This window comes from Opisthocomus hoazin, chromosome 3, assembly GCF_030867145.1.
Source record: "Opisthocomus hoazin isolate bOpiHoa1 chromosome 3, bOpiHoa1.hap1, whole genome shotgun sequence".
Taxonomy (NCBI): Eukaryota; Metazoa; Chordata; class Aves; order Opisthocomiformes; family Opisthocomidae; genus Opisthocomus; species Opisthocomus hoazin.
In genome coordinates, this window is record NC_134416.1 from 106,350,934 (window position 1) to 106,376,590 (window position 25,657).

The window sequence follows — 25,657 nt, forward strand, 5'->3', positions numbered from 1 at the left end:
ACACTGGAGAAACAGAACTATAAAGAGCTTTGAAACAGGATTTAAAAAGGAATCAGTGCTTTATCTTCCATTTGAGGAAAAAAAAAAATGGTGTAAAGGACAGAGGGTAAGTCAGGCAAAACAAAAAAGAAAGAAACTGAAATTAGAGAGAACAGCAAAAAAAAAAAAAAGACTACTCAAAAGCAACAGGAAAGAGGCAGGCATAGATTGCCAATTAACATTTCACATCAGAGCAAAATTCTGATCAAAACCTCTTCATTCTTCAAAGAAGCATCGTGCATTTCCAGTCTCTACCGCGGTGAAGCGAGCACGCTTTGCACGAAAGGCAGCCCAAGAGAATAAGCCCGATCGCTGCAAAGCGAGCAGAAACGATTTTACACGGCTGACCACCAGGACTGGAGCATCTCTGCTACGAGGAGAGGCTGAGGGAGCTGGGCTTGTTCAGCCTGGAGAAGAGAAGGCTGCGAGGGGACCTTAGAAATGCTTACAAGTATCTCAAGGGTGGGTGTCAGGAGGACAGGGCCAGACTCGAAATTTCCAGTGGTGCCCAGTGACAGGACAAGGGGGCAACGGGCACAAACTGAAGCAGAGGAAGTTCCAGCTGAACACGAGGAAGAACTTCTTCCCTCTGAGGGTGACGGAGCCCTGGCCCAGGCTGCCCAGGGAGGCTGTGGAGTCTCCTTCTCTGGAGATATTCCAGACCCGCCTGGACACGGTGCTGTGCAGCCTGCTCTGGGTGACCCTGCTTGGGCAGGGGGTTGGGCTGGGTGACCCACAGAGGTCCCTGCCAACCCCGACCATTCTGTGATAAAACCCGTCGGAGCCTGGAGCATCGTCATCGCTGCCCTTGGTCACCGGGCGGTCTCCACCCTGTGCCCGCTGCCCCAAGCAGTTCCTTCCCCGCTGGACTGAGCCCATCCCAACCCAGAACGAGCGGTTGTTACCAGCCTTTGTGCCTGTGGCCGTGCGTCTGTATCACAGCCCTCCGTCTGCCTTTGTGTCTGTTTATATGGGCAGCCCTCCTCTGTCCCTCCACCAGCTTCGGGACAGAGAAGATGGAGGGCAGAGAGAAGATCTGAGGCTCTGTCAGCAGGCCCCGTGGCTCCCGTGGAAACTATGGTTATGCTGCAACTCGTTTCCATACTGACACTGGACATGAGGTTTTCGGGCAGGTAAAAACGAATCAAAAAAGAAAATATTTTTAAATTATGGAGACGGAGCAAGGCTGGACATAAACACACAAGTCCACACCAAAACAAGAGCGAGCGTAAAGATTAAAAACACCCAACAAGCAGTAATTGCTTTGCTGTTTGGTTGCGTACAGAGCAATTGATGGCTGTGATTAATTCATTAAAACATCATTAAAACTCCAAGTGAGCTCAGGCTCAGCCAGGCAAGAGCATGAGCATTTCAACTCGCATTTTAAGTGGCACATTGGAAAACAGTAGTCAGCTACTTTTCCAGATTTTCTAAAATCTTACCAAAATAAAAAAAAGCACCTTTGACAGGTCGGAGCCTCCTGGCTACAGCCTACGCTCCAGCCTTCAAGGAGGGGAGGAAAGAGAAATGATCGCTTGAATTCATATCATTTGAATTTTCATTTTTTTCCTAGCTTTCTGTCGGGCAAATGATTCACTCGACTCTACCAGAGCCCGAGTCGCAGCCCTCATTTGCCGCTTTATTTCCTCTATGAGATGGTGATATTTATAGCAGCTTTCCTGGTCCCTCACCGAGCTGACTCATGATCGCTGAGACACTGACGGAGCAGTGGCAGAAGGCGAGATTTTTGGTCACAAATTACCTGTGGACAGTCACTGGCCGACAGTAGATCGAGTCAGAGGAAATTATGGCTCATAGTTTACAGCAGGCATGTGACAGTGCACATGTCTGAAAGCAAAGTCCCAGCCTTGAGTAGCTGAGATGTAAATCAGCTGAGGCAGCAGAGGAGGCGGGAGGGCAAGCAAAAGCAAGTCTTGCCAATTCACGGCACGGTGCCTGGTGATGGGTCACCAAGCAGGAAAGGAAACCCCAGCTCCATTATCAACACCAGGCCTGCGCTCAGGTGTCGGCGGCTTGTTTCCTGGAGGTGTCTCCAACCCAACCAAAGCCTTCTGAGAAGAGAACTCAGCTCCTGCTACGATGCAGACGGGACATCGCATTTTGTTTTCATGACTAATGGTTGAGAAGTCCAAATAACTGAGGCCTAAAACGTCAAGTATTTCTGCAAAAGACTCGCAGGCTGCACGCATGGCAGATGTACACATGCACAGATGGTACGGACAGATGGACTTTAGCATCCCTCAACACCGAGCGGAGGTGATGAAGAAGTATCCTTGAGTGTTCATTCAAGTCAGAGCCTCTTAGGCAGGATAAAGGATGCAAAGGGGAGCAAACAGAAAATGGCACAAAACGGTGACCTAGTCAAAAAGCTGCCATCAGAAGGGCGTGTGTGTGTGCAGAGGGAGGGAGAGCAAGAACTGTAATTAGGTCACAGGGACCAAAAGACAAACAACAGGACGAGCTTATCGAGTACCTGGGCTGTCAGTACGCAAGTGCCAGGACAGAGGATGAAGGAACAATTAAGAGTTTTTACACAGCTAATCATGTCGACAGAGGATTTCTGTAATAAAATCACGAGATTAAAATATTGTTACTGTAAAGCTAAGGAAAAATCGAAGTGGAAAGCACTGGAGCTACGCCACAAGAGCTACAACAAAAGCTGCCTGGTTAAGAATAAAAGGAATGATGTTTTGGTAAGAATTAATTATCTGTTGGAAAAGCAGCACAGTAGCAAACAGTCCACCAAGTTCTTGCAATAGTTTACGTAAGTTACAGGAATGGCTTTAAGTCAGCCATGATTACTAGGATGAATCTGGTTAAGACCAAAAACACGTTTGGAAGCCAATCATGAGACAAGCTTGTCATTCGGGAGGAAGGAAAGAGTAAATGGCAAAATGAAGATGTTCCTGTGCATTTCAACAAATTCAGAACTATTAGAAAGCTTCTTGTCAAGATAATCTTCAAATATAACATGAAAAAAAATCAGAACATATTATTAGGAAGAAGACTAAACACAAAAAGTAGACTCAAAATGTTTGACCAGAGAACATTCAGGACCTTTTTTGCTTCAGTTGACAAAAAGGGCAAACTATGATCGGACACGCCTGACAGCCAGGAGCAGGAACAGCAGCGGATTCAGGAGGATCTGTCTCAGCTACACGTGTTCTGCGACCCTAATTAAAACAAAAGCATATTCGAAGACCAGCAGTAATTTGAAAAACAAAACCAATCCAACCAAAAAAATTAGGTTTGTACGTTTTTGTTGTGCTAGAGAATGACAAAACAGAGCCGACAGGTAAAGCAAGGAAGAAACAAGACTCTGGAATTCAAGGTCAGTCGGGCAACACGGGGGGAAAAAAAAAATGTAACAAGTTAATTTATTTGGCTTTTCTGACCCTGTGAGTGCATGCATTGAGGTGCCACCGCAGGTGACAGGAAATCCAAAGTTTAATGTCCATGTGGAGAAACCATCTGTGAAAAACACAGCAAGCCTATATGCAACTGACTCCACTGAAAAAGTATTTTACCCACAGGAAGGAAAGAAAATGACATTTTTTCATAACGCAGTCAGAGTAAGCAGTAACACCAGAAGTCAGGAAAAAAAAATTGCAAGCTAACTAGGTAAAGACGACTCATTCATCAGACCTTATGAAAGATGCACAACTAATTTACCCGGTATTTACAGAGGCTTTGATTATGTAAAGCAAAGATGACCTTTCAAAAATTCTTTAATGTATTGTCAATTAACACTGAAAACCAAAGTGATTTCGCAGGCCCCACCCCCCTCCTCATTTGGCTATCACCTATTCTGGAATAACTTAGCTCGGAAGCACCGTGATACACACACATATATATATATATATATTAACTTCTTCCCATTTTTCAAAGATAGCACACCAAAAAGTTGTCCTTGTAGCTGCAATTCTAAGCAGCAATGTTTATTTGGAATGTATTTCTAAAAACAACTTTAAAACATCAAACATTAATGCTTCTGTTACAGATGTCATCCCATAACTGAGCAAGCAGCAAGATGTAAATTTAAAACATACAGTATAATTTTCTTCTACATTAAAAATAATGGATTACACAATACAGCTTATGGAAACCCATAGGACTAATCAGCCTACCACCAAAAATAAAGTTCCTGAGAATTTTAAGATTGCAGTAAGGATTCTCATCTTAAAAAGGTCAAGAGACAAGTGCTTCGGATAGTAGCTTCGAACCTCTGAGTGAGAGCCCTGTTAGTGTGTGGCTCACTCCCAACGCCTTCACACGAGGTAACTGAGAAAAAACAATCCTGTTGCAACAAGGATTAAGTTTACCAACCGTAGTTGCCTGCACCTACACTGGAATTTCTACCCCCCACCCCCCAAAGGTCCACAAAAAAGAGTCGCAGTCCACTGATCCACATTCACACGTTCCAATGCAAGACAAAGGTAAAGCTGTGTGCAACTGAACGACTTTGGAAAGAAGGTTTCATCATGTTAGTAAACAAAAGCTCAGCACCTCGCAGATCAGACAGTCTCTAACTAAATATTTTGTTTAGCTGTTAAACATAGAAACCAAAGTCTAAAAAAAAATATCAAGCAGTAAATTCTTGAACATTACGTTGAAGAAACACTCAAAGGAAACAACTGATGTTGTACTGTAACATTTTACTTCATTTAAGTACAGCAAATTTCACCCATCCTATGATTTATAAAGTACACAAAATATGTACATGAAGGAAACCAAACCCCACCAAAAGATGATCATCTATGCGTATACGTCCATACAACATATACACACACCAAATGTGCAAATTCCTTTTAATGCAAGTTAAACAAAGCGTATGCAGGACAGAGCTGTACAACGACAACACAGAGTATTCCGGGTATCCTAACGACGGATCCTATCTACAGCCAGTGCAAACTTCCAAGGCACAAACTCAATGCTGACACCGTAGCGTTGCACGTTACATTCAGGCACATCTCAAATTGCAGTTCAGAAGAAGCAGCTCAATGGAAGTGCTACTTCTGCACTAGAGTGCCAGCCTTCTCTCCAAGTTGAAGCACTAAATTGATGTAACCCATACGCAATAGTTACCAGTAGGGTTCCAAGTTAATTTATCTCTGGAAAATCTATGGCTAAAACATCTGTTACACTCTCCTCGCGTGTGAAAGCATGCTGTTTCCCAAAACACCTCCCATACGTTCTCCAAAGACTACCTACACCTTGCCAGCCTTGACATGTGGAATCTTACAGGGTATTGCTAACGCTTTTTCCCAACTGTAGTCAAATTCTTGCAGAAAGTAAATCCAGATTTAAAAAACAAAACAAACAAGAACAGCCAGCAAAACACCTTCTGAGATACTTGCATTTAAACTTTTGCTAAATTGCATAGTGACAGTGTGTATCAGCTAGTAAAGAATTAAAACCAAGAGAGTTAAAAACAAAAGCTTGCTGTTTAAGGCAAAATTTTAACACAGCACAGCAGAAAAAGCCAAATACCAGTTCCATCAGTATTTGAACAAAGTACTGGCCCGTGCAGTCTTCTCCTCACAGTGTTTTCTTTCTTACTTTAACAGCAAACCCACACTCGCAGTATGCTTGATTCGCAAATTTTGTTGCCGTTTTCTAAATGAAATGAGAGCAATTAATACGTAGGCTGATCAACTGATACTGAAAACACCCGACAGCTATTCCACCAATACGTTCTCTTCCACCCCTCAAAAAAGGGTTTTTTGAGCCTACTGGGAGTTCAAAACTCACTTGTACCCAGGTCTAATATAATACCTAAAATTGAACTAATCATTTAAAGTCTTCTTGTATTTAACAGACGTTACCACATCACTTTGCTGTCTCACCCTAAAATTGTACTTTCATATTTTTTTTCAATAAAAGACATTTAATAGACATCTGAGGAAAACATTACAATACAAAAGCTTAAAGGTCTTTGCAAAGGTATCTTCTATTCCCTCTGCAAAGTAAGAAAGGAGTGATTTTATTGGCATTTATTTGAAGTGTCATCAATAAAGACACAAGAATAATTAAGAGAGCAGAAAAGTTCTAATTCTCCACATACATCTTTGGTTTAGCCTTCCTGACCAAAGTCTTCTGTAAACTTCTTTAACTTCTCCAGGTCCTGTTCATTAACTGTTGGTTTTGTGCTAGCCAGCGACCTGAGCATATCGGCCTGTCAGGAGAAAAAAACAACAAGGCTTTTCAGAAACCAGTCCAGTAGCATTGCGAACAACCTTGCTGCCAAGGCAAACAGGCATTAAAAAGCCTCTTAAAGCAAGATGACCGCAGGAAGTCCTATTTACACACAGCTTTAAGTCAGCCCAAACATTTCTGCACAGAGGCAGCATTTTCACCCTGCGAAGACAGACACCCGTCAGCGAGCTCTAATAACGAAACCACAACCCCAGGTTTAGGGTTTAAACCACTCATCCATTCAACAAGTTTTATGGGTATCTTTTTACTGAAAGAACTTCCCTTTTTTTTGTCAGTTACTATTTTCAACCCATCTTTAACTACGACGCTTTAAAGTGGGAAATAATCAGATGTTCCCATGTACTCTGCAAAGTCCAGCAATACAGAACAGTAGTTGGCGATTCACCTCTAGCAAAGTTTTACTGTTCGTGACTGGCAGCTTCTGCCTCTCTAGTTCAGTCAATTTCCCAGGCAAGTATTTAGATACTGGAAAAAGGAGTTCAAAAAAATCGCAGGTCTGTGAAGTTGAAAGCAGCAGTTAAAACACTCTGAATAAAAAGATAATAAAAATATAAAAAATATAAAAAAATAAAAAAAACTAAGCAGCTCCTAGCCAAAGGCAGCTGAAAAAAGCAGATGCCCAACACCTTGTATTACTGTAAAATTACAGGTAAAACTAAAGACTAGAAATACCCTGCACAGAAAGAATTTAAGCCTGATCTTTTTAAGGACAAGAACTGATTTTGGACAATCAGTTTTGGATTCTGAAACAACCCCCTGTGCAACTGCAGCGCTTCAGAGCCCAGGTACTACTAGGAGCACACATGGAGCTGTTATGTCTAATTCCAGGGAAGACTGATTAAAAATCCACTTAGACCACACAGGTGAAAGTTTCAGGGCAGGCCTTCACCCGCATACATCCTTCTGTGCTTCCTCAGTAAGCAAATATGCACAGAAAAGCCCTTCCCTCAAACATTCCACTTAAATTCGGAATCTTATTGTGTTGCTCTTGGGGACAAACACAGAATGAGTGTCCAGCAAATTTTTCTTTTTAAACAGTGAACAAAAATTTCAATTTGTCTTAAAACGACATACGCCACCCCCTAGACAAAAGCAAGTATTTTACCACGCACAAAGAAAACAGCTGAAAGAGCTGGATCACCTGTGATGAAATTTAACCAAAGCCACCATTACATCCACCATCTTTTCACATTTTATTCTTTATGCTTGCCTTTATTTCATGGGTAGTATTTACTTACAGCACCTCACTTCCCAATTTACACTGAATATAACGTTCCATTTCCCAGTATCAAAGCTACAGAGCGATGGGAAGGAAGCACCTCGTGGGGCAGGGATTCCAAAGGTTTTAAATTGATGTAAGGCAAGGGAGAGCGCAGTGGAAGAGCCAGATGCTGTCTGTGGATGGAAGGACAGCGGCTGCACGCCAGCACGCAAGAACAGTAAGAAAGAAATGTTTTATCAGGGATAGACAGCTGGCTTTTCCACAAGCATGCTGTACTGCAGCACTTTATGTTGGCAATTCAAATGTTATGTCCAGCGTTTCTGGCAACAAACAACTCCTCTGATTGTCTTGCATAACCATTTGAAAAATAGCCCTTACCTTGAAGTCTTTTCAGAGTTCTGCAAAGCAAGAAAGAAACGTGGCAAAAGACTACCTACCATGGAAACCTGAGGCTCCAGTAACTTATCACCTGGAACATCCATCCATGTCATTTCTATGGCTTCAGGATCTCCTGGAGAGCAAGGGGTCAACAAATCTACCATCGTATTTGGATTAGACAGCGATGGTCCTTTTACCTAAAAATAAGAAAACACTCAGTTTATAGGAGTTATAATTTTAAAGACAAAAACCAGAAGCTGAACAGCATTGTTAGAGCAAAAATACTCCTTGATTTTGTGCAGGCGTCCCACCTCCTGGGAAGACATGTCCTGTGAAAAAAATTGTATAAATATACCAGCATCATTCACTTCAAAAACATGCAGCTGTAGCCAGATGCTTCAGTTCCCATCAGGCCAAATCCCAGGAGCCGCCTCCTGCTAAGCTGAGGATTTCTGTGGAAAGCTGACATGCCAGGAAATCGAGTCGGAGACCACCACCCTTCCTAGTCCCTGGTCACTTTGGGAGTCCATTCATCACTGGTTAACAGCTTTCTAAAAATTTCTCAATATTTATCCCTGACTGCCCCCCGAGCCTGGAAGCCAGAGATGGCTTTTTGATCTTTGACATGCCGGACTACGCAGCTTTGAGTACCGTCTTCTTGCATCAAGAGTGTGGCCAGCAGGACGAGGGAGGTTCTCCTTCCCCTCTACACTGCCCTGGTGAGGCCTCATCTGGAGTACTGTGTCCAGTTCTGGGCTCCCCAGTTCAAGAAAGATGAAGAGCTACTGGAGAGAGTCCAGCGGAGGGCTACGAGGACGGTGAGGGGACTGGAGCATCTCTCCTACGAGGAGAGGCTGAGGGAGCTGGGCTTGTTCAGCCTGGAGAAGAGAAGGCTGCGAGGGGACCTTATAAATGCCTACTAATATCTGCAGGGTGGGTGTCAGGAGGATGGGGCCAAGCTCTTTTCAGTGGTGCCCAGTGACAGGACAAGGGGCAATGGGCACAAACTGAGGCACAGGAAGTTCCGTCTGAACATGAGGAAGAACTTCTTCCCTCTGAGGGTGACGGAGCCCTGGCCCAGGCTGCCCAGGGAGGCTGTGGAGTCTCCTTCTCTGGAGATATTCCAGCCCCGCCTGGACAAGATCCTGTGCAGCCTGCTCTGGGTGACCCTGCTTGGGCAGGGGGGTTGGGCTAGATGACCCACAGAGGTCCCTTCCAACCCCTACTATTCTGTGATTCTCCGACAGCAGCTCGGCGGCACTCGCCAGAAGACACAGCCATCTAGTGGGAGCACAGAAAGCACCCTTTTCTGCCAGACACACGGACAGGCCCAAAACAGCCGCACCAGGTGCCTGTTCCCTTTCTGCAACGTTACCTAGGACCCACAGTTTTATCATCCCTCATCGTTACCCAAAGCATCGTACACCTCCGACAATTCTGTATGATCACACAGAGCAAGGAATGGGTTACAGTGAATTAGCAGTAACTGAGGAAGGCGTTGTTCAGCTGGGGCAAGTTGTCTGTTATGAAGCAAATAATTAATAAAGCCAAGATCTTGCTTAAAAAAATAGGAAATCGCATCCAATTAAAGTACTAAACACAAGTGGAATCAACCTGGCTCACGTCAGAGCCCTCAAAATACTGCAGCTGTGGAGTTTTTTCCTTCCTTTTGGGGGGCAAAAGGAGGTAAGAGGTAAGAATTGCTTTTGGGTTGCTTGTGACAGCTGAGGTTATTTCCTTGCTCCGTGGTAGTCTGAGACATGCCTCAGATTCTTACAAATTTGAATGAAAGGCTAAAAGGTAGCAGCCCTTTAGCCAGAAATGCCCTTCTCACTCAAAGTCAACAATGGGTAAATACTTCAGGCATCACTGCTTAAGGGAAGGAAGCATCTAGAAAATCCTTGATATATCAAACCAGCTGCTTATTTTTAAACAAATACAGTTTACAGTGTTACTGCTGAGCACCTCCAGAGGAAACTTATCAAACCAGTGTTTCAAAATACTTGTTTTGTTTATAACCTGGGAAAAGCTCCTCACAAACCCTTCGAAATGTTTGGTTTCCTTTTTCCCCCTCACCAAAATGAGAGGCTACAGGTTTATTTTAGTAACAACAAAGTTGACAAAGGTTTCCTCAGTGCAGACTCTGGAAACTTACATAGTCCTCTCATATTCTGGACCATATTTGATTTAAGTGTTCCTTTCTTTTCGAATCCTAAGCTGAATGTGTTCCTTGGAAGAAACTATGTGAAAAAAAGAAAGCCTATCTTCAGTTCAAAATAATTGTAGCTGTTCAGTTTAGGGCCCTTACCCCTTTTATCTCAGGCTGAGTTACTGGTAAAAAAAATTGTATTTTTAACAGAGATGACCAAGAACTGCTGCCAACATGAGTTACATGGTATGTATCTCTCGACAGCTTAGAATCTGTAATTTTTGCTACCTTACCCAACCCCACACCTGCTCTTTTAAAGAGCAACAAAATGAAAGCTTCCCTTTACAGCAGGAGAAACCTCTGTAGAATACCTTGACCCACCTTCCCCCACAATACATGAATTTCTATAAAATCAAAGTTTGCAGTAAAAATGTAAACAAAAAATACTTTTATTCTGGGTCTACTCTAAAAAAAAAATACTATACAGGAGAAATATAACTTTATTTAACCAATACACATGTTGTATGTATTTGGAAGTGTTTATAACCACCGATAACATTATCAGACTTCTTTTCCATTGAAGAGCTTAATAGAGAACAATTAATTTGACTGAACGAGACCCATATGCACAAATTCTCTGGGGGGAAAAAAAAGCACTCCCAGATTTAACAGATTTAGATGGGTGCTAAAGAACTCTAGTTGGGTCTTTGTCAGGTAAAGTTTCTATGATCAGAACATTTAGCAGAAACCTTTCTCAAGCCAGTACATGGTATGTAGAGGTAACTGCAAGATAAGCCAAACAACATAGTTTCAACCATCTCTGTAGAGTGCACCTAAGTAAGTGTAACCTAGGTTTCACATTGCAGCAGCATCCATAGGATGCTGCATGCTGCCCAAACAACGAAATACAGACCTTGCTCAGTTGTCTTTACATCTTTACTACTGTCACAAGTAACATTGATTCAACGTTTTTCCCAGAACTTTAGAAGAACCTTAATTTTTCACATTGAAAAATAATGCCAAGTGAGCAGAATGTGCACAACCACAACCCATCTGTTCCCACGTGGACAAGGGACACATTTACTAAAACACGCTACAAAACCACAAAGAACCATGCAACTCGATCCCGAAAAACAGCACCTCTCCAACACTCCTATTTAAGTCAAACTTCAAACTGAATGCTTTTAATACCACCTAGACACATGAATAGCCATCAGAGCTTGGATTACACAGCATGAATACCCAGAAATTAGCTCCACCAGACTCAGGGTAAGACTAGGGGGAGGGATGGGAAGAGGGAGAATATCCAAGTTGTCCCCTGGTAAGGGCTTTCATAAGTGTGCAGTATTACCAAAAACCAAATTCAGTTTACTTGGAAGGAGTTTTCAAATTAAGATAGTTCTCAGAGATGACACAACTTGCAAAATTTTTTGATTCCTACTTACTTTTTTAAAGTGAGTAGCTGATTGCACTTTTCTAACAGGCTGCATCAGCGCATCACGTACAATGATGCTTATATCTGCACCAGAATAGCCATCAGTTCTCTTTCCAAGCTCTCGATAATCTGATTCCGTTAGGAGGTTTGGAGTTGACCCAAGGTGAAGTTTGAACATTGCAGCCCTGGCGTGGTCCTCAGGTAAAGGAATATAAATACGCTTCTCAAACCTGGTTTAAAAAAGAAAAACCAAAATGTTCCACAGATGCTAGCTCATGCAGGTGCACAGTGGAAAGCAGCTTATGCAAAGAAGTATATAGTTTGTTCCTAATAATATTAGAAAGAAGCAGTTTCAGTATTATGAACCTTTAAAAAAAAGTAAGGCAACCATTCAACAACCTGTTCTCATAAATAATACTTTCTACAGCCTACAACTAAATTAAAGAAAACTTCACAGTCAGAAGCAAATTTGAAGTCATATTCTCAGTACAGCTGTCAGTAGAAAGTGCTGGTAACTGCAATTTTTCCTTTGAAGAATTCTCAAGTTCTCACAGTGGGGATTACCTCCCCCCAACATAACAGGAATGACTCCAGATTCCGTAGAACACAACTCACTTGATATACATGACAAAGTGGGCCAAATCCACAAAAAATTAATTTGATTACTGCCACTGTCGTACAAAGTCCTTTAAGTCTTATGGACAAGAGTTAGAGAGCTCTTCTTTAACACTGCAGAGAGTCAGAGAATGGTTTGGGTTGGGAGACACCTTTAAAGGTCATCTAGTCCAACCGCCCTGCTGAGGGAACAGACATCTTCCACTAGACCAGGCTGCTCAAAGTCCCATGCAACCTGGCCTTGGAACACTTCCAGTGATGGGACATCCACAGCTTCTCTGGGCAACCTGTTCCAGTGTCTTACCACCCTCATCATGAAACATTTCTTCCTTACCTCCAATCTAAACCTACTCTCTTTCAGTTTAAAACCATTGCCCCTTGTCCTATCACTACAGGCCTTGGTAAAAAAAACCACCACAACAACAACAAACCCCAAACAAATCTCTCCATCTGTCTTATAAGCCCCCTCTACGTATTGAAAAGCTGCAATAAGGTCACCCTGGAGTCTTCTCCAGGCTGAACAACCCCAACTTTCTCAGCCTTTCTTTGCACGAGAGGGGTTGCAGCCCTGTGACAATTTTCATGGCCCCCTTCTGGAGCCACTTTATCAGGTCCATGTCTGTCTTGCACTGCGAACCCCAGAGCTGGAATTTCAAGAATGACTTGAAATTTTAGGCAACACATTCACCTTCATCTGTCTCACATGAAACCACAGTCATACAGTTTGGAAACGACCTCTGGAGGTCACCTGGTCTAACTCCTGATCAAAGTATGGCCAGCTTGAATTAGGTATATAAAGTCAGTGACACTCATAAAAAAGTAATGTTTCTTCAGCCTACAAAATCACAGAATATCACAGAATATCACAGAATAGTAGGGGTTGGAAGGGACCTCTGTGGGTCATCTAGTCCAACCCCCAAAAATGACCATTATCCAAGCTGTGTCCTCGTCACAACAGTCAGACTTGTCACATAGCTGTACTTGTGTTCTGCTGTCCTGCAGCTCAAAGAAAGATCCAGGTATCAGATACAGGTATGGAAGCCCTTTATCTACAAAAAAAAAAAAGTAACTAAAACATGGACTGAAAGTTCACAAATTATGCCTGACCAGTAGAAAAACATGGTGTTCCTGTGTAACGTAAGGCTACATTTCCATGAAATAACTCAAGCTGTTCAGCAGTCTGTTAACAGCTGACAAGGAAAGCTTGACCCCTTCTTGCCTTTCTGGGGTGCATATTTTTAACCTGTCCCCTGAGCCCACCAGAAAACACAGAATAGTCTTCTGCTTACTCAAGCACAATCAGCTAACCAAGAGATCACATAAACTACATTATAATGAGTGAACAACCTACCTCTTTAAAGGGGCGAGGGGCTATTAGTTTGGCTCAGTCCACCTCATGGAATTGTGCTGTAGGACATCAGCCATGTCTGCAAACATGAGCTGGATTACTACCTCAAGTAGCCTCGGACTGAACCCTCACAGCAGCTGCCAATTTCATACCACGAAAAAAACACCATCATACCTTCTCCTGATAGCAGAATCCAAAACCCAGGGTATGTTTGTTGCTCCTAAGACCAAGATTCCTTCATTGTCAACACCAACCCCTGTATCAGGACAGAAATCATTTCACCATTTAGATGATAAACAGAGACTGTTTTAAAATGCTGTCAAAATTTAACGGTGTGGAACTGCAGATCTTTCTAGTGTTCTTATGCAAGCTACACTTAAAATATGTATCTTAATCCCTTTGATTTGATCAATCAATTCATTTGACTGATTGTGAACACCAAGTGAACTTACCTTGCATCTGGACTAGAAATTCTGTTTTTATCCGTCTAGCAGCCTCGCTTTCGTTTTCACTTCTTGATCCGCAGAGGGAATCTATCTCATCAATGAAGATAATCGAAGGCTTGTTTTCTCTGGCAAGCTGGAACAAGTTTTTCACTAATCTTAAAAAAGGAAAACCAGCTTCAGTTACCTTAATGATTACAGCAGTAAAACCACATAACATTATGATACGGCTGCTTCCTTTAGAGAAAGCTAAAAAAAAGCAAAGCATTAACATAAAGCTACTCAAAGATACAACATTCTTCCAGCTCCAAGACTCTGCACTACACCGAGTGAGACAGCCAGCGTAACACAGGAGGTGAAACACTTTAGTGTATTCCAGGCACAGTTTTGCAAGAAAAAGCCCTTTTTCGGTTTACATTTCTACCAGACAGCCTGGCCTGTACAAAACCACCACTCTAGGGAGATTCACAGAATCACAGAATAGTAGGGGTTGGAAGGGACCTCTGTGGGTCACCCAGCCCAACCCCCCTGCCGAAGCAGGGTCACCCAGAGCAGGCTGCACAGGACCTTGTCCAGATGGGTCTGGAATATCTCCAGAGAAGGAGACTCCACAGCCTCCCTGGGCAGCCTGGGCCAGGGCTCCGTCACCCTCAGAGGGAAGAAGTTCTTCCTCATGTTCAGATGGAACTTCCTCTGCTTCAGTTTGTGCCCATTGCCCCTTGTCCTGTCGCTGGGCACCACTGAAAAGAGTTTGGCCCCATCCTCCTGACACCCACCCTGCAGATATTTGTAGGCATTTATAAGGTCCCCTCTCAGCCTTCTCTTCTCCAGGCTGAACAAGCCCAGCTCCCTCAGCCTCTCCTCATAGGAGAGATGCTCCAGTCCCCTCATCATCCTCGTAGCCCTCCGCTGGACTCTCTCCAGTAGCTCTTCATCTTTCTTGAACTGGGGAGCCCAGAACTGGACACAGCACTGCAGATGGGGCCTCACCAGGGCAGTGTAGAGGGGAAGGAGAACCTCCCTCGTCCTGCTGGCCACACTCTTCTTGATGCACCCCAGGATTCCATTGGTTTTTTTTCAAAAGAACATGGCTTTCTCTTATTTAACATTTGTAACCTACTCAGATTAACTCTAGAGACTTTGTAAGAAAGAACATGTACATTTACTTTATACAACTTTACTAAATACTTTTTATATGACAAGAAAAGTTCGTTTGCCAGAAACCCAGCCCTATCTTACTAACACATTTTACTAAGTTTAAAAGGAAAATAAATAGGAAAATACTGGGAAATCCCTCACATTACCAGCACTAAATCTCAGGCAATAGTCTCAAATGAAGTCAAATATAAAAAAATGCCAAGCTGGACTCCAGTTCTGTAGTCCTTTTGCAACACAAGCAAAGCAGCTTAAGGTTTCCAGCCTTTGGGGAAAGAAACCCAGTTCAAGCACTTTATCTAACGGCCTTTCTTCTCACCCTATTAACTTTAAATAGCGTTGCTCAGTTGTCCCACACTTCAAACTGTTAAAGCATGGTTTTGACAAGTATTCTCATCATATAAAAGTCCTTTCTGTACAATAAACCCAGAGCTTTTCCTTAATTCGGGAAATCTACGTTAGAAGCCTGGATGGACAAATTCCTGCACTTCTAGACAGCAGCCAACACGTCACTTCAGGCTTCCTGGTCTTCTTCACTTACTACATCATAACAAAGAGCTGGCATGCGGAGCCATGAACTTTTCTTTCACGGCTTCTCCTGTCCTTCATCCTATTTTTGCAATTCTCTTACGTCTTCCAGGTTTTGTTTGAAATCAGGATAAAGAAAAAACACCTCTGTACGGACAAAAAATGCCACACGTTAATGGCACCACTGCTGAAACACATGAGTGGAGAGGTGCCAAGAGGCAGAGTACCCCAGCCCTTCAGAATGATGCACTGTGCGATCACAGCTGAGTTCAGAAGCTCCATGATGCTCCCGAAATGTTTCTGAGGTAGTTTTTAAAAAATATCTCGAGCACTGAAGAGCACGTCACAGAATCACAGAATGGTCGGGGTTGGCAGGGACCTCTGTGGGTCACCCAGTCCCAACCCTCCTGCTGAAGCAGGGTCACCCAGAGCAGGCTGCACAGGACCTTGTCCAGGCGGGTCTGGAATATCTCCAGAGAAGGAGACTCCACAACGTCATGGTATCTTTACATGGCACTGCAGCATGAAGCATAGAAACACCTGAATTTTTTTTTTTTTTTTAAAGACATGACCCTTCTCTCAAATTCAATTTCCTTGCAGCAACTTATCTAGCTCTGTATTAATTTCTTCTTGCCAATGTTTTCCTGGACCTCTGGCAACTCCAACTTACTTTTCACTTTCTCCTAACCACTTGGAGACAAGGTCAGAGGAAGATACTGAGAAGAAGGTAGAATTGTTTGCTTCTGTCGCCACAGCTTTTGCTAAGTAAGACTTTCCTGTTCCTGGTGGTCCAAACAGAAGAATCCCTCTCCAGGGTGTTCTCTTTCCTGCAAGAGAGAAACCAGCAGTCTTCAAAACACTGTAGAAAGACTGACCCTATTTTTCTGATGAAGCCTCTCTAATTTACTCAGAAGTTTTTCACACCTATCCACGAAACTTCTGTCAGATGGGTCACAATCCCTTCAAGAGCTCAGCTTGAGTCTCTGATACACAGGCACAACACTTCTCAGCCCCCAGTCCTGGTCCGGATTGGACCAACAGCAAATAAACACTGTAATTCTGACCTGTAAACAGGTGTGGAAATTTAATGGGCAAGATCACCGCTTCTTTAAGTGCTTCTTTGGCACCTTCAAGGCCAGCAACATCACTCCATTTGACATTTGGTCGCTCCATAACAATTGCTCCTGTAAGAAAAGACTGCATACGTTAGTGATGCACATATCTTTTTTACAACTTCAGTAACGTCCGTTTTGGAAAAACAATTTAAGAAATCTATGCCCATGTCCATACCAAATAAAACCAAAGCATTTCTAAGCAGATATAAACACTGAATACCATTAGTCAAATGGATGTTATTTCCACATACATCTTTTTTGTTTTACCACAATACAGCATGGACAACCAGAATACTTGAGAGTTTGCAGAAATCCTGCAATGGTCAAAACCACTCCGTAACCGTCCAGCAAATGTGCGTTTAGCAGTCACAAAGGAGTGCCTGCTCTAACAGGTACCCAGGCACCATCTCCTCACTAAACCACCGTTGTACGTCCTGAAAAATCTGAATGTGGCTGCACTAGCCCAGGATTTATAAGGCAGATGAAGCAACTTGTTGGGTATCACCAGATGTGCAGCACACAGTCGAACCATCTAACAGTAAAGAGCTTTGAGAGCTAGGGCTGAAAGCATCTGAAAGGTTATCTGTAGCCTGCTTAGCTGCAGCAGAAGTATCTTCTGAGTCTAGACATGTTCTCTTAAACTTTATCACCAAGTCTCATCTTGCTCAATCGATAAGTTCAGCTTGATTTTAGCTAACTGAGCTGTAATTTAGCCTTCTCATCAGAATTCAGACTGGTTAGTCTGACATGCTAAAAATGATTTTGTCTTGACTGCTTTTACACAGGACAACTTGGATCTGACCCAGTGACTGAATATTACTTGGAACTGTAGCCAAAAAGGTAAGAGAAATTTTCTCATATGAACAAATGCCAACCAACCCAATGCTTATCTAAGTACTCGAACACACTGAAAGTTTCAGTTGCCCTATTTCTCTACAAGGGGCTTTCCATAATTTCATAAATGGCTTTCACCAGCTATTTTCTTGACATTTTAACCTTATACCTTCAGAGCTCTGTGAAGTAACTTACTACAGGACTGAAAACTTACTGTTACTTGCTGGCTAACGAATGAGCAAATAACACTTGCTTACTTTTTAAGCATCACCTTTGAGATTTTTTTCTTTTGCTGCATTCCTTTTCCATCAGACTGAAATGAACAATTTCTGTTAACAACTGCAATTGTTAACAATTTGGAATTTCGACTCCAAAAGCAAAATCATATTATTAAATATGTTAAGAATGTTATAGAGAAAGTTGATTGCAAACTGTCTTAGCTTGCAATCTATATACTGGAATTAATTCAAGTACCCACTTCCAACGCATTCAATTTCTTTGATAGGTTGATTACATGTCAGTCTTTCTTAAACAGAACTATGTGCTCCATCACTAAAATAATTAGCAGAACAGGAAGCAGTTCAGATAGGAACAGGAGATTATTTCAAAGTTGAAATATCAGAGTTATCTGCACCAGACATACCATGGTAACTGAAATTACTGCATGGTAAGAGATCACCTGTACCAGGACAAAAATGAAACTGGAATCATAGGCATCCTGATTTTGTAGGTGTAAGTTAACAGCTGGAAGATTAAGCAATGGAGTGCAAAAGGTCTTTAAAATACTGAGCAAGAGAAGACAACAACAGACCCACAACTACTATCCAATCTGAATGTTACTGGTCACTTCTCCCACAATAAGCCAAGTAGCTACTATAATTAAAATCTTGATAAATACCCATAGATTTGTGGAAGTTCCATAAGGCAAAAATCAGCTAAGAGTACCAAGACAGCAAAATTAAATACAGGAAATTTCTGTGGCTATTGTGGTAAGCAAAATGAAGATAAGTGATTTGAAGGCTGCCCAGAGCTTGTATTATCTGAGTAATAGACTCCTGTGTTAAGTTTAAAGGTACCAAGGATGACACTTCAGACTTTCAAGCAATCAAATGTATAAGCAAGAGTATTGTCATTTTAGAGAAAGTATCAAGGAAGCAGTGGGTGCAAGAAACTGTTTCTTGAAGTAAGAACTGAAGGTCAGATTCACGTGGCAGGAAATAAAGTCTTTATAGTGAGATACAAGGTAAGAGTCCGATGCTCATAATTTTTCTGTCATTTTAAAACACAGCAACCTGTTCCACAGAACTGTGCATTGGATTAAATAAACGTGCCAGGATGTCGAAAAAGCATGGCACAGTTTCCAAATACGATACAATAGCTCCTGAAATCTGGTAAATGCATTTGATCTTTGTTACACTGAAAAACAGGGGGAGAACAATGAAGTTTCTTCAGATCCATAAGCACCTTCTGGCAGGGAAGCTCTGAACAATTCTTCACCATTAAAGGGTAACGAATAGCAAACAAAGCCTCTTTTGTACTGTGTACAAAACTACTGGTAGCTGCTACATGTTGCATCACTGACTGTATTCAGCATTTGTGTTCAAAAGCCCAAACTATGACGTTACTCAACCGGGAGAGCATCATCACTGCATATGAGAAAATGCTGCCCATTGCTATAAACAAGCAAGAACCCATGTTCTCAACTCCTAAACTTGAACACAAGCTTTTTTGTGAAAATGGTCCTGCTTATACTATGTGTTTGTATGAATGTCCGTTACCTTATCCTCCAGGCAATACTCGAATGCACTTAAGAGTGAAAAAATACTGATTCAGTTTAGCCAATAGCTACCTGGGATCTTGCAACTTCTCCCTTTGGAAAAATCTATCCTGATAAATGGTACACTTTTAACACGAAGCACAGAGTACAGGAGATAAATTCCAACATAGTCATTGCATAATTCCATGGGACACAAACCCATACTTCCATAAAGATTATGCTTTTGTATGTGAACAGTACCTACTAGTTAAGACACTTATAGACAATAAGTTACTCCATAACACTGAGGTGGCAAAAATATAGGAATATACTTGACTGAGGCCACCCCTATTTAAAGAAAAGGATGCTTCAGAATTACCTTGAAGTTGATTCTGTAGCTTCTTTTTTTCAGGATCCTCTGACTCCCCTTCCCCATCACTGTCATTCCTGGTTTGGAAACAAGAGAAAATGTTGAAATACAGTACAAGAGACTACAGTCTTACGATAAAAATCAGAATGCAAAAAGCAGAAAAAACAGTAGTCTGAGGAATGAAAGAAACCTTGAGATGCTTTCAGATCTCTACAAGTTTACAACATTGTTCTCCTGCTTTTCAACACCACATTCTTTCTAATTCACTCTCCTCACCATTTCAACTTCCTCTTACGGGTCTGAGCCCTCTTAACACACTTCTACATGTTTGAGCCAGACTCTAGCAAACAAAAGCCCTTGTACCAAGCAACGTGGAAGCACTAAAGTGGTTTATTTGTAGACATTGGTGCTTATCCCCTACCTGGCATTGCAATGGGACTTTGCCAATTCCATCTAGTACTACAAAACTACACCCTTGTCTTGTCAGAGCAAAGGAAACTGGAAGAAGGAAAAAAAAAAAAAAAGGGACTAGATAGCAAACAACTGCAGTGGAGGTCATGAAAATACATGTAGCCTCTGTGATATTACCAACTCCTTTTATTATAAACCAGCAGAACACAGTACAGCTCGAAAAATAAAACTGATGAGACAAGCAGACAATGAAGGAGACTGAAAGTCAGGTGAAGTTTCAAGAGACAACTGAGCAACTCTAGCTGTGCAGGACTGCTAAAAAGGGCAATCCCACCAGAAGGTATCATCCTGAACCTTTCCCCTCTATCCCAGTAAAGGCAGTAGCAAATGTAAAAGTGGCTCTGCTTGTTCAGGTGGCTCTGCCTGTTCAGCTCTCCGATACACAAAATGAAACCCAAATCTAAAAGCAAAGCAGCAGAGAGACTAGGCAGCAGCAAGGCATTAGAGTGATTCAATCCACCTTACAGAACTTCGCCCTACACAGAGCTTTGCACTTCTTGTCAAGCGTGAGACAGCTCAAACTCGGGCCACAATAAATTCAGTCTGAATTTATTTTCTTGTTAGTAAGTATTCACATGTATAAAAAAATTAAGGGTCATGGGGCTCACTGCCACCAAATCCAATAAGCATGTGTTAGTCTGAAACGGCTTTCGTTCTTCAGCGAGTTTCTTATGCAACTATTTGCACATTTTAGTAAACAAACACAGAAATGCCCCTGATGCTAATTCATGTTCTTTTTCTTCTAGTAGCCCACTGTATTTCTGCATTAGTAGTCATCTGAAGCATGTCAAAAACACTAGTTAAAATTACGTTTGAAGACTTGAATTTTAGAATAAGCTGAGTTCAGGAAGTATTTTGCTTTACCTTCTCCAAAAACATACCCTTTTCCATCTGTAGGACCAGACTCTTTAAGTGGTTTTGGTGCAGTTTTTTCTCCCTTTTTCAGATATTCTTTCAGCTTTTCTGCTCTGTCCAAGTATTCTCTACATCTTGCTCTAATGCTCTGTTTTGCTTTATCACCCTGTGCTTCATCTAAGAGTTTGAAGAGAAACAATGCTTTGTTAACAGCAAAACATATGTGCATCAATCAGAAAACAAGACTAACTCTCGGTCTTCTTTATATCTTAACAATATACCTCTCTCACCACATAACCAAACACCTCAACTACTTATATTTCCGCTATACCATGGGAAGAGGGGACAGGAAGGATGCCATCACCTACCAGAAATCAAATACACACCTGAACATTGCTTTAGCTTGAAATTTGACTGTAACGGATTAAGCACAATGGCACTGGAAGATTTTCTGCCAGCCTTTCAAGCCACTACACATTGTCTTAATACCCCTTTTCTAAAATAGCTCATCAAGAAGCTGCTTGTGCTGAGAAATTTTTATTGAGAAACATACTTTATTTTTACATAACCTGCTAATTTGAAAAGATGTTCACATCATAAAGAAAAAATTTACATAAAACATTTGAAAGAGTTAGATGTGGTCCAACAGCCACACTGTTCTCTTAGCCACTATTACAGTATTTCAAATGAGTAATTAAAATTTAATGTTAGATGTTAAATTTCCAAAAGTTTGTATTGTTAAAAGCACAGAAAGTGATATTCTGATGAAGTCCGTAAGATATAAATGGATAGAAAGTGATAAACACAAATTATCCTAAGTGACTATAAAAAAAATAGTGTTTTTTTTCAAATCACTGAGATCTGTGAGTACATTTATGTCAGGTGAGCAGCCCTAGCCCACTTAGGTTAGGGCTGTACCTACATTAAGAAAGCCCACTCCTTGCATACAAACACAAGACATGACACAAAAGGTACACAGAAGTGTGAAAAGAAAGGCATAAAATAATAATTGTGAGAATATGGAAACTGAAGAAAAATTACAACACACAAATCCAACTCCTACATTTTGTCAGCCAAGGTGAACAGCAAGACTATGACATTAAGGGGCTAAAAACGCCAACAGAGAGGTTGTACAACGGAAACCAGCATGAGTTAAGGAGTGAAAAATGCTCCGCAGATACAACAAAGACTTCTTGTGTAACACGTGTTTTCCAGCACAACAGAAATACAGGGATCCCTGTACTTATTGTCACATTTTGTCATGCGCAGTGGCCAGCCTGAAACGTTGCTATAAAGTCCAGGGGCCAGACAGCAAACCCCTGCCTCCCTGTCTTAAAAAAACACTCAAACAAAACACAAGTTAAAAGTAATCTGATTTGTTATGAGAACGGAGCAAGCACACAACACAGTAAAGACAAAACCTGCAAAATACATGACCTCGGTCAAACTACAATTAGCAAGCATCAACCGATAATGAAAGTAAAAATTTAAATACAGATGTCAACGTATGAGATTACTCTGGGCGACTCGACTACTAAACTCTCGTTAATTATCCAACACATTACACTTACATTTAACAACATGGAGAAAATACTGCACAGCGTGCTGGTACAAGCGGAAGGCTTCCTCATAGTTTCCTGCTTTATCTTCTTGCGCTGCCTTGCTAGCAAGGTCTATTGCTTTCTGTAACACAAGCGAAAAATTAAGTGCTGGGCAAGAGCGTTTTGCATGCGCAAAGAGATATTAAGCTGTTGCTCTGACTGGTTTTTGACGGCCAGTTTTTCTGCTCCTTGACATTCACCCCAAAAAACTGAAGGCAATTGATTGCAAGTCTTAGGCGGTGCTTTGTACATGACACAGTATTTCTAGCCTTTTATGAACAGTGATTAACAAACTGCTGAATTTTACTAGCACACGAAAAAAAAAGTGTAAGTGAGAGGAACAAGCTTCTGAGTACTAAGTTGGAACTACTACTGGTTTGTCTGTGCAGTTTTCCTTACCAATCTCTTGCATTTGTTATGGAAAGATTTGGAAATCCATTCTGAGTTTTTTCATTGCAGACCCAGACGCTTTGAACCATGAGTTCTGGCATCAGTAAACCCTGTTAACAGCAGAGCCAATACAGGATGCCTGTGATTACAAGGTGCTGAAACTAGCACTATCACTTTTCCAACCCTGTGCTGGGAGACAGCTTATAAGACTGTTTGGCTTCTCTAGAAGGATTTAGGCTCTTGATATCCAAGTGAGAAATTCTAACTATCACTCCAGTAGGTAGGGAGAAAAAAAAAACCACTAGACAGAAAACATACCTAAATCATAAGCATCAGGAAAAGTTCTAGGACAAAGTTAGGGAGGGATTTTTAATTTGTTTGCTGAGCTAGTTTCAATAAAACTGACTGATCTAAGCCATCATATTGCATACACAGGCCTGTGGATGGGTTGGTATCACCGTTACTCCTCTGCTCTTAAGTGCTTATTAACTTTTATTACACTTTGCTCCTTGGAATGCCTATACCACTACGGGACAATTAAAACTGTTAGTTTGAACGAACAGTTCACGTAAGTTTAAAAAAGGCAGTTGGTTAGCCAGAGTTAACCAACACTAACTAAAGCTTCCATAGCTCCACAGGTATTTTCCATATTCAGTCAGTATCTTTTCCTAATCATTCTTATGGTAATATCAGGGAGCAAGGTGGAGAGCTTCAGCTGCAGGAAGGAGTTTTTATTAGACACTGTAGTGCAGATACTCTTGCCACTATCCAGATGCTCTGATGTGTTTCAGGCAAAAGAAAGCTAGTAAACAGTAGCCAGGAGAGAAGAAACAGCAGAATCTCTCATTTTGTTGCTCTGCATCGCTCTCTTGGAAGCAAAGCTCATCTCATCAGATCCACCCGAAATCAAAGAGTAATTTACTTCAAAACAATGATTCAGTGCAGCAGACTCTACGGCTCTGCTGTGGCAAGTGCTGGAACACTGTAAGCATCTGTTTCTTTGGAACAGAACTTAGTCTTTCACTTTTGGAGAAGATGTGAGCTGATACGCAGTTTACCACGTACAAACGGGCAGTGCCTCCTTGTGCTGGCTCTGTTAGGGCCCTTTATGCACCATTCAAACCCAGCAAAAGAGCAAGAACTAACCCAAAAAAGAAGCTACTTTCTCCTTAAAGTTCTTAAGTCTGTTTAGTGATTTCAATTGCCACAGAACAGTCCAATGACTCCTGGGTCTGGTACATCAAAGACAGTGATACACATGACACTAAATCAAAAGAGTAAACAGCGAAGACCACTTGCTAAAGCAGAACGGTGAGAAAACAGGGCGTGTTTCAGCCCTGCTCCTCTGAAACAGAAAAAAGTCTACACCGTGTGTTGACTGTTTCTGGTATACTCTGTAAACACCCAGAAGACTATTACTCGGGTATTAGATTTTCAGCTCTAGTACTGCATGACATCAGCTGGCGTCTCAGCCTGTTGCCGTGATGAAGAGCAAGGATTATTTCCTGCTATCAAACAGGAAATGATTTATTAGACAGGGTCATACGGACTAGGGCACAGACAACCAGCCCTAACCATCCACCAGGCACGGACTGCATTTATCAAGCTACGCTTTGACAGCACAACGAGCATCGCTCTCAGAAAGAACGTTGGCTTAAGCAGGTTTCATTCTCCTCATCCTAGACCCTGCGATGTCTCCCCTGGCTTCGCCAGGATAAGCATTACATGGCCGTGATAAGTTTACAGATACAATCATGGTTCAAACCAGCCGAAGAGATCACGGCTATTTTTAAGACGGGCAATTTCTGGATCCGATTCGCCAACCGGTTTCACTGCCCTACCTGAGGGGTGACACAAAAACAACGCCGTCACGGATTTCCTCCAGCCGGAGCTCTTCGAAAAGAGACCTCAGCCGAACCACGCAAGAGGCAGCCGCGCTTCCCAGGCGGGCAGCGGGCCCGCCGCTCCGGCCTCCCGCGGGGCCGCTCCCGTCCCCTCCCCGGGGCCTCCGCTGCTGAGGGGACGGACCCGCGGGCCCTCACTTCCGCGCCCGGCAGCCGTTAGCGCTCGCTGCCCCCCCAGGCCCCGCCGCAGGCCCGGCCCAGCCCCTCCTGCCCGCGGGCCCGCCCCGGGCACAGCCGGCAGCGCTCTACCTGCAGGTTGCCGGTGGTGCCCGCCATGGCGAGGCGGGGAAGGAGACCGGAGAAGAGAGCGCGGGCCCGCGGGGTGCCGCTGGTCGGGGCTCCCCTCCCCGCGCCGCCGCCCACTGAACCGAAACCGCGGCCTCCGCCCGGCGCTTCCCGGCACCGACCGATCCGCTTCCGCTTCCGGGCACCGCCCCGCGCGCCTCTCCTGACGTCAGCGCCGTGCGCCGCGCCGCGCCCCGCCCCTCCGGGGAGCCCCGCCCCACCGCGGAGGGCGCTCTGCGCATGCGTAGCGCTCCGGCAGACGAGTGGCTGTGGGGGGTTCACGGGGTGGTTGACCGTGAGCCAGCAGCGTTCCCTGGGTGCCAAGGAGGCCAATGGGATCCTGGGGTGCATTAGGAGGAGTGTGGGCAGCAGGACGAGGGAGGTTCTCCTGCCCCTCTGCTCTGCCCTGGTGAGGCCCCATCTGCAGTGCTGTGTCCAGTGCTGGGCTCCCCAGTTCAAGAAAGATGAGGAGCTGCTGGAGAGAGTCCAGCGGAGGGCTACGAGGATGGTGAGGGGACTGGAGCATC

The 25,657-nt window shown here is 43.0% G+C and overlaps 1 protein-coding gene across 2 annotated transcripts; it reads right to left on the bottom strand.

Annotated features, from left to right (window-relative positions):
* Positions 1-3,964: 3,964 nt before the first annotated feature.
* On the bottom strand, positions 3,965-25,210 carry VPS4B (vacuolar protein sorting 4 homolog B). 2 transcript variants are annotated; one of them, XM_075417171.1, is made up of 12 exons: positions 25,095-25,210; positions 22,522-22,633; positions 20,977-21,127; positions 19,634-19,701; positions 16,614-16,733; positions 16,220-16,376; positions 13,876-14,024; positions 13,598-13,679; positions 11,471-11,690; positions 7,936-8,073; positions 6,125-6,235; positions 3,965-5,676 (listed from the first exon to the last, which is right to left on the bottom strand). In XM_075417171.1, the coding sequence occupies exons 1-11, from the start codon at positions 25,119-25,121 to the stop codon at positions 6,134-6,136; spliced, it is 1,326 nt and encodes a 441-aa protein (XP_075273286.1). In that variant the 5' UTR covers positions 25,122-25,210; the 3' UTR covers positions 3,965-5,676; positions 6,125-6,133. The 2 variants fall into 2 exon arrangements, with proteins under 2 accessions (XP_075273286.1, XP_075273285.1); XM_075417170.1 differs by having other exon boundaries at positions 3,965-6,235.
* Between the last annotated feature and the right edge of the window lie 447 nt (positions 25,211-25,657).

Bases quoted from the DNA above. Each gene is read 5' to 3' on its own strand.
- VPS4B (XM_075417171.1), bottom strand. From the start codon at position 25,121: ATGGCGGGCACCACCGGCAACCTGCAG. The intron at 22,634-25,094 runs GTAGAGCGCTGC...CTTGTGTTACAG, and splicing joins GCACCACCGGCAACCTGCAG to AAAGCAATAGACCTTGCTAG. The intron at 13,680-13,875 runs GTAAGTTCACTT...GTCCTGATACAG, and splicing joins ATTTCTAGTCCAGATGCAAG to GGGTTGGTGTTGACAATGAA.